Source organism: Prosopis cineraria, unplaced genomic scaffold (genome assembly GCF_029017545.1).
Source record: "Prosopis cineraria cultivar Desert tree isolate PC_DT_omini unplaced genomic scaffold, ASM2901754v1 PC14, whole genome shotgun sequence".
NCBI classification, from domain to species: domain Eukaryota; kingdom Viridiplantae; phylum Streptophyta; class Magnoliopsida; order Fabales; family Fabaceae; genus Prosopis; species Prosopis cineraria.
The window spans coordinates 8,881,130-8,899,317 of NW_026555345.1; the positions used below are offsets into that span (position 1 = coordinate 8,881,130).

The following is an 18,188-nucleotide window of genomic DNA, read 5'->3' on the forward strand; positions in this document are numbered from 1 at the left end:
TTTTAAGTAATAAAATGCCACCTATATTTTTAAAATTAATTTTTTAATTGATATAATTAGCTTTTAAAATACTATTTATTAAATATTTAATATTAAAAAAATTATTTTAACTGAAATGCCACCTCTCTCTCTCCTCACAATTTTTTTCTTTTTGTAGTTTTATCGAGGTGGTGTTTGCGCCCGGTAATGTTCCCTCTCTCTTATTTTCAAAGCAGCCAGTGCCCTCTTAGTTGTTGGTCCGCCCCTTCCTTTCTTGTTCACCTCTCTCCTCATTGTCGGGCTCCTCTGCCTTCTCGTGCGCCTTCGAGCATTCTTTCTCGTGTTGTTGCCCTAACAAATATAGGTAATCTTAGTGCTTATGGAGGCAGAGGCTGTGCGGTGAAGTTCTTTTCATTTATACCTCTTGTTCCTTTGATTTCTAGGGTTTACAATCTCTGGTTTCGAATCCTTTTACAGTCTTATAGGTTTTGCCTAAAAGATGTTTATATATGCAGATTGAATTGTCAAACCCTATTGTCCTTGTGCCAAACTAAACCTTCGCAATGAGAGATGGGGTAGATCTTGTACTCTGAGAAATACTGCGATGTTACTGATGGGTACAGGCATCAATCTAAAAGCCACTCTACTCTTCTTTGCTTTGTACAGTATGTACTTCAATCTCTCAACAAATGAATCATATGAGATCTTACCTCTAGTTATAATTAACAATATAAACTGTGGGCAAAGATCTATGAAGTATGGGTTTGGTTATAATTAACAATAAAAACTGTGTGTATATGAGAAGTTTGTTGTTTTTCTTGTGATCTATCATATAATTTTTGTTAAAAGAAATCTGTGCTTTATAAGAGTTTTGGTATTGTCTTCATCCTCATTTGCATGAGGCAAGAGAAGTGGTGTTGATCGTAAAGTGACAGAGGTTAAGTCTCCTGATGGTTAAAATTTAATTCCTGCATTAGGAGAAAAAAGGATATGAATATGAATATGTTTATTATATTTACTAATTATTTTCTCTCTTTGGCTTCCGACTACAGAGCTTTACTTGATACTCAAATCAACACCTCCATATTAACATGTACATTACAATCAAGACATGTATATTAAACCCATTTTTCTCTGCCTCTAACTTGAAAGATAATCCTTGCAGTTGCAAATGACCATTATAGCATGTTATGTCAAAAAACGGTTACTGAGTTCTTGGGTCAAAATATTTATTCCTCAAATTTGTTCTAAAACTTGTGTCATTCTTATATTCAAATTAAACATTCATTTGTCTTGTGATCTTTGCTTTTGTTAACAATTGTGATCCAAGTAGCCTTTTTTTCTCAACAGTTGTTTTAAGCACAATCCCTTAGTTTGTTCTTGTTACATTTATCTTTGACAATTTGGTAACAGGGGAAAGTTTTATGCAAATTTTGTAATTATGTTAAAACTTTGGTCTGATTGAGTAATTGGTTTCATTTAAGGCATATGCTTGCAATGAAATGCGCAGGCTATAAGCACAACCAAAATGATAGGCCCAACTAAGATAATTGGGATTGACAAAAATGGAATGACAGATTTTGTCAATCCTGGTGCTTTTGATAAATCAGTTTCAGAGTTAGTCATGGTGGAATGGGTGTGGACTATTCCTTTGAGAGCACCGGAGTTGCCCCTCTACTTACTCAAGCCTTTCAAGCAATTAATTTTTTGTCATCATGATGATTAGTATTTCTTAAATTTTATGCAGAATATATCTTATTCTTTAATCATCTTCAAAGCAACGCACTGTCCTAGGTTTGGAACTTTGTTTCTAAAAATGAGATAAGTTATATTTACTAAGTTATTGCACCTTGGATTTAATATAGTATTAAATCTATGAATTAGTTACATTCACTAAACATATTTAGAAAAATCTCTCTTTTCTTGCGTTTTATTGCTTGATTTGATGTTGTCCCAACTAATACCATATGATTCGATAACTGATATTATGATGAAGTGATCTTTTTTGATAACTGACATTCAAGCGAAATCTTTTGGACAAAGGAATTTGGAAATCTCAGGGAAGTGCTAACATCATATGGGAGGATATGGCTAAAAAGATACGGGAGGTTGCAAAAGTAGTTTTAGGAGAATCGAAAGGTTCTGGTCCGAGAGATAAGGAGACTTGGTGGTGGAATAATAGTGTACAAGACAAAATCAAGTATAAGAAGAACTGTTTTAAAGTCATACATTTGTGTAACAATGAGGAAAATTGGGAGAGGTACCGTATGGCTAAGAAGGAAACTAAGAGAGCTGTGGGTGAAGTTCGTTCTAAAGCTTTTGAAGAATTTTATAAGAACCTTGAGACGAAGGAAGAAGAGCAAAATATCTATAAGATTGCCAAGAGTAGGGAAAGAAAATCAAGAGATCTAGAACAGGTAAGGTGTATTAAGGATAAAGAGGGAAGAATTTTAGTTACAGTTGATGAAATTAAAAATAGATGGGAGACTTACTTTTCTAAACTTTTCAATGATGGAGAGGATTCATCTAGTAACTTGGAGGATTTAGTAACTGGTGAAGGAGAACAAAATTTGCCATTCTATCGAATAATTACGTGATAAGGAGGTAAAGGAAGCTCTTAAGAAAATGGCAAATGGTAGAGCCAACGGACCTGATTGTATATCTATCGAAGCGTGGAAATGTTTAGGTGAAGAAGGGGTGAGATGGTTAACTAAGTTATTTAATGTGATTTTACGGTCCAAGAAAATGCCTGATGAGTGGAGGAGAAGTACATTAATTCTTATTTATAAAAATAAAGGGGATATTCAGAATTGTACTAACTATAGAGGGATTAAACTCATGAGCCACACAATGAAATTGTGGGAGAAAGTAATTGAGCACAGGTTGAGATTGGAGACAAGTATTTTTGAGAATCAATTTGGTTTTATGCCAGGTAGATCAACTACAGAGGCGATTTATCTACTAAGGGGATTAATGGAAAAGTATCGTTGTAAAGATAAAGATCTACACATGGTTTTTATTGATTTGGAAAAAGCTTATGACCGTATACCAAGAAAAGTGCTTTGTAAAGCGTTGGAAAAAAAAGGAGTACGGATTGCTTATATTAAAGCCATACAAGATATGTATGAGGGGGTAAAAACTAGTATAAGAACGCCTAGTGGTCAAACAAAGGATTTTCCTATAAAGATTGGACTACATTAGGGATCATCTCTGAGTCCTTATTTGTTCAACTTGATCTTAAATGTTTTGACGGAACATATTCAAGAGAAAATTCCGAAATGTATGCTCTTCGCGGATGATATAGTTCTTATAGCAGAGACAAGAGAAGAGGTTAATTGCAAACTTGAGTTATGGAGGAGGACATTGGAGTCGAAAGGTTTTCGTTTGAGTAGAAGTAAGACGGAATATTTATATTGTAAATTTGGTAAAGGACTATTCGATAATAATTTGAAAGTGAAATTGGGAGATCAAATTATACCTCAAGTGGAAAAGTTTAGATATTTGGGAGCCATTATTCAAAATGATGGTGAAATCAGTGGAGATATTTCACATAGAATTCAAGCTGGGTGGTTTAATTGGAGAAAAGCCAAAGGAGTTATTTGCGATCGTAAGGTGCCTAATAAATTTAAAGGAAAGTTTTATCGCACTGCTATCAGACTGGCAATGTTATATAGTAGTGAATGCTGGGCTCTAACGGGACAGCAAGAGCATAAAGTTGGAGTAGCAGAGATGAGAATGTTACGATGGATGTGCAGACATACACGTAAAGATAAAATTCGAAACGAGCACGTACGCGAAAAAGTGAGGGTGGCACCTATTGAGGAAAAAATGGTAGAAAATCAGTTGAGATGGTTTGGACATGTACAAAGAAGACCAAGGGAGGCACCAGTGAGAAGAGTGGAACATATAACTTTGAGTCCGATTAAGAGAGGTAGAGGAAGGCCTAAGAGAACACTCTTGGAAGTTGTTGAGCGCGATCTCTTAAGTAATAATATTCCTAAAAGCTTGATAAATGATAGAACATAATGGCATCTTGCAATCCATGTAGCCGACCCCACCTAGTGGGATAAAGGCTTGTTGTTGTTGTTGTTGTTGTTGTTGTTGTGTTCAAACAAACAAGAAATCAATGCTAAGACATAGTTTAATTAGTGATATTATACTTTAACTTCAATGTAGATAAACCTTATTATATATCTTAACTACTATGTAATTTATGGTTTTTTATCTATCTTTGATTTTTATTTTATGACCTTGCTAAGTTTGTTGAAATTCTGTATAGTGTGAAATTTATCATTTACTTATATTAACTGTATCAATAAAATTTATTGCATAAATTAATTGTATATTTATTATTATTATTTATTTACTAAAAAAATCATGTATTTGAATTGATGATTATATAAAAGATCATATATATATATATATATATATTGTGATTTGTGCTTGTTAATTTTTGTAATAGAAAAAGAAAAAAGATGGCGTTTCTTCAAAGAAGAAATGCCACCTCTCCTCCCTTTTTTATTTTTTTACAAATGCCACCTCTTCTTTTCCTTTTATTTTTAAAAGTAATTATAGAGGTGGTATGCCTTTTATATTTAAAGTAGTAATTATAGAGGTGGCATTTTCTTATGTAAATGCTACCGTTGTGCCAATATTTTGTGGTGTTTCATTAATTAATGAAACGTCATCTAAGACTTTAGATAGCTTTAAGACTTGTAGCATTTTATAAATGTCACGAAATTAAAATTTTAAATGCCACCAAAGCTTTTTTTTAGTAGTAGTGAAAGGTGAGACATGGGGGCATTTTTTATTATAGTGATCAACCCTATAAAAATTTCAACAAATATAATCATATTGGGATTCATAAGCATAAGTAACATAATTAGAATTTATATGACCATCACACTTTTATCCTTCACTTGCCCCAGTAGTCCATCAAAGAGAATCCATACACCAAGAGAATAAAAATACAAATTAACTCATGGTGCAAGGAAAGCATAAGACAAACAACAAAAAAACAAAAAAACAAACAAAAAGAACAAATATAAACAAGAACACAAGAAAACAACAAGGAACAACAGAAATACAAACACACAACTACTAAAATTTACAATGCTCAAGTAAAATTTACTGTCACTAGTTTAAGGTTAACTAAAATATTTTCAATGTTAAATCCCCAACAACGACACCAAAAACTTGTTGTGCTCTTCACAAGTGCATGAGCCATGCTAAGTAATAAAGTATGAGTAAAGTATCATTCTCACGGAGATTTGTATTAAACACAAAAGACATTGCGAATTCAATTACATTGAGCAAATCTAAATTGTGATTAGTGTAATGAGTGAAAGAGTATGAAAACAAAGAAAAGAAATTGATTCAAAAGTTTTTGAAAGTAATTAGGCCTAGAATTATTTATCCCCCTTTATATACTTCAAGAATACTAAATCAATCCCCAATATATTTTTCTCTTAATGATGAATTATGCTAGTTAAGGATACTAAATTACAAGTGTTCTCTCAAGTCCCCAAGTAGATGTTTAGTTTAATTAATCCCTTAATCTATTAATTAACTAATTAAACTCTAATTTTCCTTGCAAACCCTATGTAACTGTGAGGTTAATGAGTGTATCTCTACCTCATTAATAAAACCATCCATTTAACTTGCAAATTTTAAGTTCTCACATAATTTAACTCAAGTTCTATGCTCAGTCTAGTTCTTTCAAGCATTAATCAAGTGAATCCAACAGTCTAATTGACTGCCAATCAATTAGAAGTGCTAAGTATGGAATAAAATCAACATAATCATATCCTTAATTACAAATACAAAGAGGGAATCAGTGTTTAATCAATACAAAGGGTTCAAAATAATTGTATGATTAGGAGTTTAGCTACAAATGTTTATAAAATCCATGAGAAAATACAAATATATCAGCACAAACATTGAACAAAAGGAAAGGAAGGATAATAGACAAGAAGAACCAAGATATAAAGTCAAAATCTCTTCCAATCTTCAAACCTAACTCAATCTCTACTAAAATTCATGGCCTAGCACACCTAAAGCTCCCAAATGCTTCCAAGAAGTCCAGAATGGTGGCTAAAGTCGAGAATGGATCATATATACTCTAAAACCCTAACTTTATCAACTAATAAAACTCTTCGTTTTGCTATCATGTTGAAAGTCATGAAACAAAGTTGCGACTTTGGGATGGCTTTGCTATGTTTTGCACTCTTTTCTCAATTAACAAAATTTATTTTCTTTGCACTTGATTTCTTCATTCAAAAGCATCATTAAGAGTCAAGAAACTCATCCAACCAAACTTTAAATCAAAATATCAATAAATTAGCTTTGAAATATCAAAATAGAGGCATGGCTTGAATTTTCAAAACAATATGCACATTTTTTTAACTTGAGTATTCAAAATATATACAATTGTGATAAAATATATTAAAAATTTAAGGAAAATATGCTCAAATGATATGAAATTTTAGAGGTTAACAACTACACGAAGTATTCATATGGTTGCACATATAAAGCAATAATTCATTCATTGGGCAATCAATGTGATTGAGAAATTCCTAGTGAAGTGCTCGAAAACAATTTAATGTCATCAGAGACAAAAAGAGGTGTCGGTGGGCTTACGAAGACATGATTTCCATCAATCGGTGAGTTTAAGAGAATTGTTAGGTGTAGTCATTACAGACAATTTGGACATAATAGAGTTACTTGCAAAAACTATATACCTATTAGATTTAGTATCCCAAAGAAGCAAAAGTCCATAGCTGGATTTACTAGTCAAGTTTAATTTTTTTTTTTAACATTACAGTTTTATTTCATTCTTTCAATAAGTGAAACTTATTGAATTTGGATCTTTTTTTGTTATTCATATATTTTGTCTCTTGGTACATTACTAATGAACATTGAATTTTTTTGCAACTCATATGTTTTGTTACTCATATATTCATATGATGAACATCTATCTTAGTTTTATACTTGATAGATTTATTAATGTCACGATCTCTAATTCAAAACAAATGCTATGTCCATATCATTAGGAAATATTATAAATTTATTTTTAAAAAATCAAACAAAGTGAATAAACAACATTTAATAGCTCTAATCAATGTAGATTTTCTAAAGAATAGTACATCAATTGTTGCTCGGCTATTGAAGTTAAACAACATTTAACTACACTGATTATAAATGGTTTTAGATTATCAGTGTAGATAGAGAGCCATGATTTTATGTCAAGTATATGAATTTCTCAATTTTAGATCAAGTATATGAGTTTCAATCACGATAATTCTAAGCACATATTTGAGGTATATATCTTTCATAATCCAAGAAATATCACACAATCCAACTATATAGTCAAGGGATTTAAGTCTCTCAGTAGCATCCATCCACGACCTTGCTTGCAACCTTGTACATGTCTATTAGAGGTATGTATATATCACAATCATTCAAGAGAAATAACGCTCATAATTCATAAATAAATCTTGATTAGAATAATTTCTAAATAATTGTCCTTTCTATGCAATGTGCAATTTAAAACACTCAAGGGAGGAAACAAAAAATTGTCAACATAGAAGCGGTCATAAAAGATTCATATATTTTATCAGCTCCAAATTAAAATTATTTTCTTTGCTCATTTCATTTAGATATATATTAACAATAAATAGAAGTATATCAGTGATATATGAAAGTATATGAGATGCAAACAAAGAATTAGTTATAAATCAACTTGTAAACAAAAAAACCTCCTTTACTTAATCAGTGATATACTAAAGGAAACAAAAGACTAAAATTAATCGAAAGTCAAAAGGCCAAAGTTGCATTAACTTTATTAGTCTTTCAACTTTTTTATATTTGCTTGAGTTAGCAATTCATAACTAGGATTGCATATTGATCATCCAATTTTTTGTGCTTATTTTGAGCTTTACCCTTGTCTTTGAGCTTTACCCTCGTCAGTTGGTGTATTTCATAACTAGCAAGTTTAAGCACTATCATTCTTTTTTATATATTTCAAATAATAATAATATGAATATTCGTTCGTATGAATGACCTTTTTTTTTTGGCTTGATTTTGTGTGATATGAATGACTACGAACAAATAAAATTTGCTTTTTTGAAAGTTGAATGGCCGATCTCACCCTTTCTAATGTTTAAGTCAAAATCAGTATGTGTCTATTATTTTGCTTTGTGCTTTCAAATAAAAAATTCTTGTTAGGAGAATGATGCCTTACCTTATTGATTTATTTATAATTTATAATTTATAATGTTTTTTAATACATGAAAATTTAAATTACATTTTTTTATTTTGTTAATGTAAAGTGAAACCTTGGATATATATTTTTTATTTAAAACAATATCACATGATACTCGAAATCACATTAGATTCCAATCAATTCAAGTTAATTCTTTGATGCCAACGATGATAATTCTTTCACAAATATCTTGCTATTAAAACAAATGCCTATTCATTTTAAAGACATTTTTTGTATTGATACCAAAAACTTATATCATTACATTACTAAAAAAATGGAATTTAGTCATTTTTTCTTGTTAAATTGCATTCCCTCACTAAATTTTTTGCTAAAAAAATGGTTCATTAAATTTAGCGAGAGATTGTATTTTCTTAATTAATTAGTGAGATATTTAGTCGCTTACTAATTTCTAGTGAGGGTCATATATCTCGTTAATACTATTCAAAATTCGATAACCTTATTGAGGGATTAGTTTCTTGTTAAATATGTGTATATTTAAAAATGGTGATACTACATCATCCTTTATGCACGCATCAACTTGTAATATATAGCCAACAATCTTGTGCCTCATCAATTATCATGTCATTTACCATTCGTACCTTGTCACATGCCATGTGTGAGATAACTCATGATATATTCCCATGTGACTTGTTTCTTGACATGTTATATATTCATTATGTTTATATTGAGGTTAAGAATTCAACATTTAACTTCCTATCTTTTAAATCTTATACTTTCATTCTTTACTGGTTGAGTTGAAAGACACATATGGTATCATATGAGAAATTAAATATATATTATTTAACTACACAAATTTATCAAATAATATATTATAAAAATATACACATATATTATCATCCACCTCGTCCCATGTGACTTGTTTCTTAACATGTTATATATTCATTATGTTTATATTGATGTTAAGAATTCGACGTTTAACTTCCTACCTTTTAAATCTTATACTTTCATTCTTTACTAGTTGAGTTGAAAGACACCTATGGTATCATATGAGAAATTAAATATATATTATTTAACTATACAAATTTATCAAATAATATATTATAAAAATATACACATATATTAATTTTATTTTCAATTATTAATATTTTAAAAACATTTATATTTTATTTAAATTATTCTTTATATTATATTTTTAATAAAATATTATTTTATTAAAGAAAGTGAACTTAAAGTAAATAAAATATTAAATTTTAAATAATTTTATTAAGAATATTTTAGTTAATTTTTAAATTTAATTTTTATTTTAAAATAAAAATAATTAAATATATAATTAAAAGTTATTGTCAAAAGTTAATTTTTTTTTATGATAATTAGCTTGAGATAGAATTACTCGCTAAATTCTTTGTTAATTATCTTATTTATAAGGGATAGATAATTTCTTGCTATTTTCTTCGCTAATTATTTTATTTTAGAGAAGGATTGATAGTTTCTCTATATTTTTCTTACTAATTTTAAGTTGAGCTGTAAAATTAATATCTCTCAGTAATGTGATATTTTAGAGAGGAATAGACAATCTTTCGCTAAATTTTCTTGCTAATTTGCATTTGTTTAGTAGTGTTATTGGTTAACTTAAAATCTTATCATTGTTTTTAGATGAAAGGCAATTTGTTATTCTTTTTGAACCACAATATATAGAGTATCTTCTAAAAATTCAGTTTTGCTTAAAATATATGGTATTATATAGGTTTTATAATTGTTTTTTTTTCAAATATACCTTTTATTTCATTTATTATTTTTTGGGAAAAAAGATTAATTAGATTTTCAATTGTCATTATTAAAACACTTATATAAAATATTTAATAAGATAAAATTTTGTAAGTGATTAAGGTTTTGCCTATTTTTTTTTTTGGAGACCATACATTAATTAGCAATTCCCTATAATGTTATTTAAAAAGAGGGTATGTTTATTGTTAAACCAATGTTAGTTGATGGGGATTTGTTAATAATTTTTCATTGCAATGCACAATCATAGGTTCCATATCATTAATATTTAGATTTTGAGCAATGACATTATCCAAACCACCTCAAACGTTACTTATACCACTGCTCTATCCATGTAAATATTCAAACTCAAGTAAAGAAATTGAAGAATTGGTTTCTTCATTTCCTATATTTTCGTAAAACCAATGAATTATGAATCTCCCAACTTCGCCAAAAATCCCCACTGACTTCTCAATGAATGATATTAGGCCTAATTCGATTCACAATTTTTTTTAAAAAATAAGTTTTGAAAAAAATTGTTTGATAATTATTCTAAAAAACATATTTAAAATGGTGAAGTGAAGAATAAAAGAATGATTTGTTTTATTAATATGATTGTCCTTAATAAAATCATAATATTTTCCTCCAGCCCTCTTCTCTAATTTATAGAACAAAAGGTAACAACATTAAAACATTGTTCTAGTCTTTTTATTTTTTAGAATAAATTTTGATTTTTAGTTTTTCAAAGCTCAACCAAAAGAACATTTTCAAATATGTTATTTTTTATTTTTCAAAAAGCAAACTTTTCTCAAAATAGAAAACCAAACAAGCCTTTTGATTTAATGTTCTTAACTATCTTGATGGCTAACTACTTTCCTACATGACTCTTTCCATGTATTCATGATCTATATGGTATTGTATGAATAAGGGATCAAGTTTCAAAGCATTAAATCTTGAATGTCCAAATTAAAACTAAAAATTCTCAATCTAATTTCACTTTATTATTATTTCTTAATTTTTCTATTGGTTTTGAGAGATGCACAATTTAAAATAAAACCAATCTTTTAACCATCATTCAGGAAAAAATATATATTTAAAAGTATAAATAAAAAAAATTTATCTAAACCATTGAATTTTAATTTAAAGATATAATCTTATCACGATGACAGTATCATAATGGCAAGATTGCATCCTAAATCCCATCTAATTATTAATTATAGCCAGATATATAAACATGATGAGTCTTTAATGTTCTTGGGTTATGAATCAATATTAACTTATCATCACAATCCTTCCAACCTTAGTTTAGGCCAGGAAATTTCCTCCTGGCCCTGAACCATAAAGGCCCATTTCTAATAAGGCATGATGTTACAACATATTCAATCTCACCTATCTCATTTTTTGATAGACTTGCCTAATTCAAGCGTCTGTTCGTAGATTTTTCTTTTTTAGTTGTGCAGAAGTGCGCGCGCATATATATGTTAGATGTGATGGGATAAATATTTAAAGTAATTTTTCATAATTAATTAATTCCTTAGAAGGCCTAACACATAATCTCATATGATGCATGATGTGCTCGTTGTGTATGATTGCCCTTCATTAACACTTCATTAACACTTATGGCTCTTGAAACTCTGTTTAAAAGAAAATTTTATGAGGTCCAAAATAAAGGTTTTCAAAAGACTGACTAAAGGCCCCCAATGTACTATATATAATGGTCAATTGTATGAAGGCAATATAAAAAAAAAAAAAAAGAAACCTATTTCATTTCAAAAGTGGCAATTACAAAAAAGCACACAAAGCATAATACTATGGGGACTTAGGAATACACATGACAACTCCAACTCACCCTTTGTTTATTTACATCCATTCTAATTTATATTTTATAAGCACACCTATTTAATTATCTATGACAAAGAACAGTTAATTGGAATCAAATAAGTAATACTATTTGACGCACACACTATGGCATTATTGAAGGATCATATTTGACTCTTTCTTAAACTTGATATCCTTAAGGAAAACACTTGTCAAAACATTTCTGCTTTGCAGAGAAGCCTCTAGCAATTGGATAGCCTGGTAAATGAGGGCATGTTTAGAGAAGTAGGAAAAAAAAAAAGAGCAGAACTATTTTCAAGTCAGGCACAGTAATTTCAATTATCCCAAAATCCCATGGAATAAATAAATTGCTAGCAAATCCATTAAATGTAAATAAGTTTGTCTATACAATTACACAAACACTACTATCAAATTTTATCTTTTAAAAAATATAATTCATCCACTATCAGTTGTTGAATTGCTCTGATCAGCCTCTCCATCATCGGCCAGCAATCATGGCTAGTCACCACTACCAATCATCTGTGACCAAAGCTCCATCATCGGCGGTGGATGAGTTATGTTTTTTTTAAAAAAATAATAAAATATGATAAGGGTATATTTTTGTTATTGCATAGATAAATTTATTTACATTTAAGAGACTTGGGATTTGATAGTAATTTATGGATCTTAGGGTATTTTGGGATAGTTAGAATTATTGTGTGGCCTGGACTTGACAATAATTCTCCAAAAAAAAAAAACTTGCACCACATACATATATTAAAATTACCTCTTGGATTCCAAACTCAACAACCATTTCTTGTATTGAACTGACGTCTTTGATATTGAACTTGTTGAGTGAAGCAATACACGAGATAGGAGACGTAGGTAGAACCTCAAGATCGTCCATTACCATATATGTCATAGCTTCCTTCACAAACCCATCCTCCCCACCAGCACCTTTCAATTCCATCTTCTTCTTCCCCGCATATGTTACAGAATCGTTCATCAAACGATCACAGTTTGGACACGAAGTGTTCACAACTAGAGTCACATAGTTAGAACACTTACTACCCCAGCTGCACCTGTAAAGCTTAGGAGGCTCATACATCTCACTATTCCCTTCGAAATCTTGTAGCAAGAGGAAGCTAGGAGGGATTAGGGTTGTTGGTTTCAATAACATGTCTTTGTCTTGGCTCTGTTGCAATAAGTATGTGTCGCTGAGATTCTCGATACTTTCACAAAGCTTGCCTAATGAACCTACCATGTTGGTTTTGGTTAGGAGGTTCGTGACAGCGCCGATCGGTAGGCGGTGGAGGTTGAAGAGGAAGTCAACGAAATCTTTAGATGCTTTGGCAAAGAGAACTCTATCAACTTTTATGTCAACTAAAAGCTTCAAGCTCATTTTTGATGTGGTTGATGATGATGATGTTGTTGTTGTTGTCATTGTTAACGATGAATCTGTGATATTAGTATGAATAAGTATATGAATTATTGAATAGCTATAGTGAGATCAATTTTGCAACATTTGAATTTAATTCGTATATATAAGAAACATATTTTCTCTAATTTTATTTATAAGTCACTTCTAACATTTTTACTGAAACCAAAAAAACCTTTAAACTTCATTAGTCTAAAAATTTAACAATTTGCCAAATTTATCCCTTATTAACATCAAGCTTCTTTTCAATTTTTTTGTGTGGGGTAGGTGAAGATTAGCTTACTTTTTTGTATATATTTGAACAAGCCAAGAAGATTTACCCAAATTGTGTGTGTGTGTCTAATCTTAGATATCTGATGTGGCATATATGCTGTACCCAACCTCCAGTAAAAAGAACACAAAGAAAAAAAATATAAAATTAGATCCCTTCTGGTTTAGGCAATATTTTTTTCATCTCAAAATTTGTATTTACAAGAAATAAAATATTGAATGAGAATAATCTTAAATTGAATCTCATATCTTAGTACCCATCTTACTAATCATACACCAAATTATAAAAATCCTCAAAATTTTCTTTGAACCATACAAAAAATCATGATCATTCAAAGGGAACTTATTTCTTCCTTTTAGATTTCTCTTTTAATACTAAAACACACTTTTGAATAGAAACAAATCTTTATTCTTTTATTCTATATCATATGTACGTACCTATGAGGTTCTTGAGCTTGAAATCTTAGTGATATCAGAACTTATTAGAACCACGATCTAAGTTCTTTATTGATTATTAGACCGAGGTAGGAAAATCAATAGTAGAAAAGGAAACTTAGTACATGTTAACATTTGAATTTGAGGTTAATTATATATACAAGGTTGTGAACGTAATGTGAAAGCGCAAAAATATTCATGACTTAAGCTTTTTATAAGTAGGATTCCTTGGACAAGAATATCATTAATTCTTTGCATAATCTCATGTTGTTAGTGTTTGTCTTTCTTTAAATTCTTTGTGTAATCTCATGCCATTAGTATATGCTTTTCTTTGAATAAAAAATAGCTATAATGAAATTTTTAGTCTCTCAAGTTTGCCTTAATTATCAATTAGGTCTCTCAAGTTTAATTTTTATCATTTTAATCCCTTAAGTTTGTGGCAATTATTGATCTAGTCCTTATTGTTTTTTTTTTGAAAACCTGGTCCTAATTGTTTTAAAAAGAAGTAATTAATACTATTAAAATATACTAATATGAATAACAGAATATTGATTATATCAATATAGATTAATAAAAAATAGTAATTAATTGTTTAAGTAGGAAAAATTGACTTAAGTAGAAATGCTAAAAAAGTATAAGAACAAAATTCAGTATAAGAGACAAGATTAATAAAAATTAAATTAATTTGAAAGCTAATTTATTTTCATTTAGTTACACATGCATACAAAGCCATCAACATACTTTATATATCATAATAATTTAGATAAAATTCATCTTAGGTCCTCTAACTTATTTATATAAGGTCTTAATTTGATCCCTTAATTTGATAAAGTATATTTTTATTCACTTAATTAAGTCTTAACCTTGACACAGTTATTAATTAATCTCAAATAATGATTTTTTTGCGTCAATTGTCATTGTTATTTTGAAAATTTAAATTTAATATATCAAACATTTAATAATTCAAAAATGATAATCAAATTTTTTTTAATTTATATAAATGATAATTTGGTCCATTAAAATGCAATAATTTCAGTGAAGTTTCTAGGGACTTAAATGTCAATAAATTTTAAAATGCAAAAACCATTTTACCCTTGTTGAAAATAATGAGCCCCAATTACAACTTTTACTTAATGAATAACAACTTTTGTTTTTATGAATTGTAAGTGTTGAACAAGAAATCACAACTTGTGAAGTGTAATTTTCACTATTGAAAAACAAGTTCCAATCACAACTTTTACTAAAGAAATAATAACTTTTGTTTTGTAAATTGTAAAAGTTAAACAATAAATCACAACTTGTCAAGTGTTACTTTTGTTATTGAAAAATAAATTCTCAAAATAATAAGCCCCAATTACAACTTTTGTCTAAAGGGAAAAAGCATAGCTTTTGGTTTATACACTTTGCTTCAGTTTTGGTTTTAGTTCTTGCGCTTTTTTTTTTATATTTTAGGTCCCTATATTTTTGTTTTTTTTATTATTTTAGGTCCCTCCATGAACAAAGTATAGGGACTTTGGAGGGACCTAAAACAATGATAAAAAAAAGTATAGTGACTTAAAATACCGAAAAAGTGCAAGGACTAAAAGCAAAATACAAGTAAAGTAAATGGATTAAAAGCTATGTTTTTTCCTGTTTAAAGAATAATTTTTATTCAAAGAATCACAAGAATTGAATAATAAATCACAACTTATCAATAAGTGTAAAATGATCTTGTCAATTTAAAATTTATTAACATAGAACTTGCTAGAAACTTTAGTAAAATTATGACATTTTGAGGGATCATATTATTATTTATATAATTTGGGAGGATTTTATTGTTGTCTTCCCTTTAATATATCTTTTGTCAACATTTAAAAGTTTGATATCAATATTTTTTTTGATGGAACTAATAATGTTAGAGTTAAAGGATTGAAACTATACTTTATAAAATTAAGAGATCAAAATAAAATATTACATGTGGTTAAAAAAACAAATATGAACTTTTTTGTTTTCATTAATTTAAGAGTCATTTAGTATTTTAAAACTCAAAAGATTAACATGATAAATTAATCTTAGAAAATTTAAAAGATTAAATTGACAAAAATTAAATTTAAAGAGTTAAATTAATAGTTGAGATAAATTTAAAAGACGGGAGGTTTCATTGTTAAAAAGACTCACCTTTATAATATAATGCTTCCAAGTTCCAACATTATTATTATGGGCTAGTAAATCTCCTCCAAACCTTACATAATTAAAGCACATTTCAGATTTGCTATAGTACTGTATTATAACATATTCCTAAAATCTTGTACGAAAAAAAAACGTATTATAAAAATCTAACGCATCTATATCCTTCAAAATTACTTTGATTAATTAAAAGACTTGTCTAACTCAAGTGATGTCTCTTATTACATTATTAGATCCTTTATTTGCATACACACACATGATGTATCTACATATTGTTAATTTCAATATCTCAATTCATATATGATTGAATACGATAGAATAAAGTAATATATGCGTATTTAAAGAATCCATGATCGCTTACTAGAGATACCTTGATCACCTCGAGTGTAGACAGACACACAATCTACTGGACCCCAGAATCTTCAGAGAGTGCAGAGATAATGGAGTAAAAAAAATGTATCATGTGTTTAGTGGTCATCGACTAATCGACTTGTAAGGATCAGATCAGTAACCACTTTATTAAATAATTAAATAATGATATTACATTATTTCTGACTCAGTCAGTTAAGAAATAAGGAATAACTGATGGCTACTCAATTGTGGATTGAGCCTCTGCCCATTGGACTCACTTATTTGGTCCACCTATCACGGTCCACACAAGATCATAAAAACCAATCTATTTGGGCTTATTAATTAATGTTAATCTATAAATAAATATTCCAACAATCTCCTACTTGGATTGCATTAATTAAACAAGTTGTATAAACAAGCCACAAACAAAATTCAGAAAATGAAACTTCACAAAATCACCGGATCCTATAGGGAAACAACTGATATAATGTCTCATAATCTGAATAGAATACAAAATTTTATTCCACACATCTTAGTAAAATAATAGCATAAATCACTGATTTCTATGGAAAAACAAGTGACATGCATAGTATACCATAATAGAATCATTGAATCCTATAGGGATATAAATGATATAGATACATCTAACTAAACTGAACATAACTCATAGAAAAAAACAAAGCCTAAAGAGAAATTGCAATACAAAAGATTCTCAGACTCCCACTAAACTAGAGCATCAAAAGGAATTCACAATACCCATATAAGTTACATGATTTTGAAAAACTTCTACAGATAAGCCCTTGGTCAATGAATTTATAAGCATCTGCGTGCCAAGAATGTGTACCACATGGGTCTGAGACTCAACAATTTTCTCTTTCACAAACATAAGTTTGATATCAAAATGCTTTGTACAACTAGAATTTCTGTGGTTATTAGCATAATATACTGTAGATCTGTTATCACAGTAAATAGTTAGAGGACTAGATATTGATTCAACTAGGCGCATGCTAGGTAACAACTTTCTCAGCCATATAGATTGACATGTGGTCTCAAAACAAGTAATATACTCAGCTTCCATAGATGAAATTGCTGTAAGTGTTTGTTTTATACTTTTTCAAGAAACAACTTCTCTAGACAACATGAAAATATACCCGATCGTGGACTTATGATCATCAGATAGGAGGCAAAATTTGAATCTAAAAAGCCAACACCTTCAAGATCTTCTGATCCCTTAAAGTTATAATCAGAATACCTAATAACCTCAAGAGAATTTGACCTTCTGTAGGTCAACATATAATTCTTTGTACCTTAAAGATACCTTATAACTTTCTTAGCAGCTTTTCAATGATCTGGACCTGGATCATTTAAGTATCAACTTAGCACTCTAATAGCAAAGACTATATATGGCCGAGTACATACTTAAACATATATAAGGCTACCAAAAGTGAAAGCGTATGGTATCTTTCTTATTTCAACCCTCTTCTTATCATCCTTGGGACACTGTAACTCTGATAATAGTTCACCTTTCTGAATAGGAGCAGGTAAGGGAGAACATGAATCCATTTTAAATTTCTTAAGTACCCACTCAATATAAGTGGCTTGTGATAAACCAAAAATCCCATGAGATCTATCACGATGAATCTATATCTCAAGAACGAAGGAGGAATCACCCATGTCCTTCATGTCAAAATGGCTAGACAATAGGTGTTTTATCTCATTGAGAAAATTCATTGAATTGTTGGCTAA

General features: G+C 29.3%; 1 protein-coding gene and 1 long non-coding RNA gene across 3 annotated transcripts; one reads left to right on the top strand and one right to left on the bottom strand.

Annotated features, from left to right (window-relative positions):
• The first annotated feature begins 210 nt into the window (after positions 1–210).
• Positions 211–1,676, top strand: LOC129293887 (uncharacterized). Of its 2 annotated transcripts, none has more exons than XR_008589233.1 (3): positions 211–343; positions 495–644; positions 1,464–1,676. It is a non-coding gene; the product is annotated as an uncharacterized LOC129293887 (long non-coding RNA). The 2 variants fall into 2 exon arrangements; XR_008589232.1 differs by having other exon boundaries at positions 1,490–1,676.
• Positions 1,677–11,935: 10,259 nt separating this feature from the next.
• On the bottom strand, positions 11,936–13,226 carry LOC129292311 (uncharacterized). The gene is made up of 2 exons (XM_054929886.1): positions 12,570–13,226; positions 11,936–12,040 (listed from the first exon to the last, which is right to left on the bottom strand). Exons 1-2 carry the CDS (start codon positions 13,224–13,226, stop codon positions 11,936–11,938), a joined length of 762 nt encoding a protein of 253 aa, XP_054785861.1.
• Between the last annotated feature and the right edge of the window lie 4,962 nt (positions 13,227–18,188).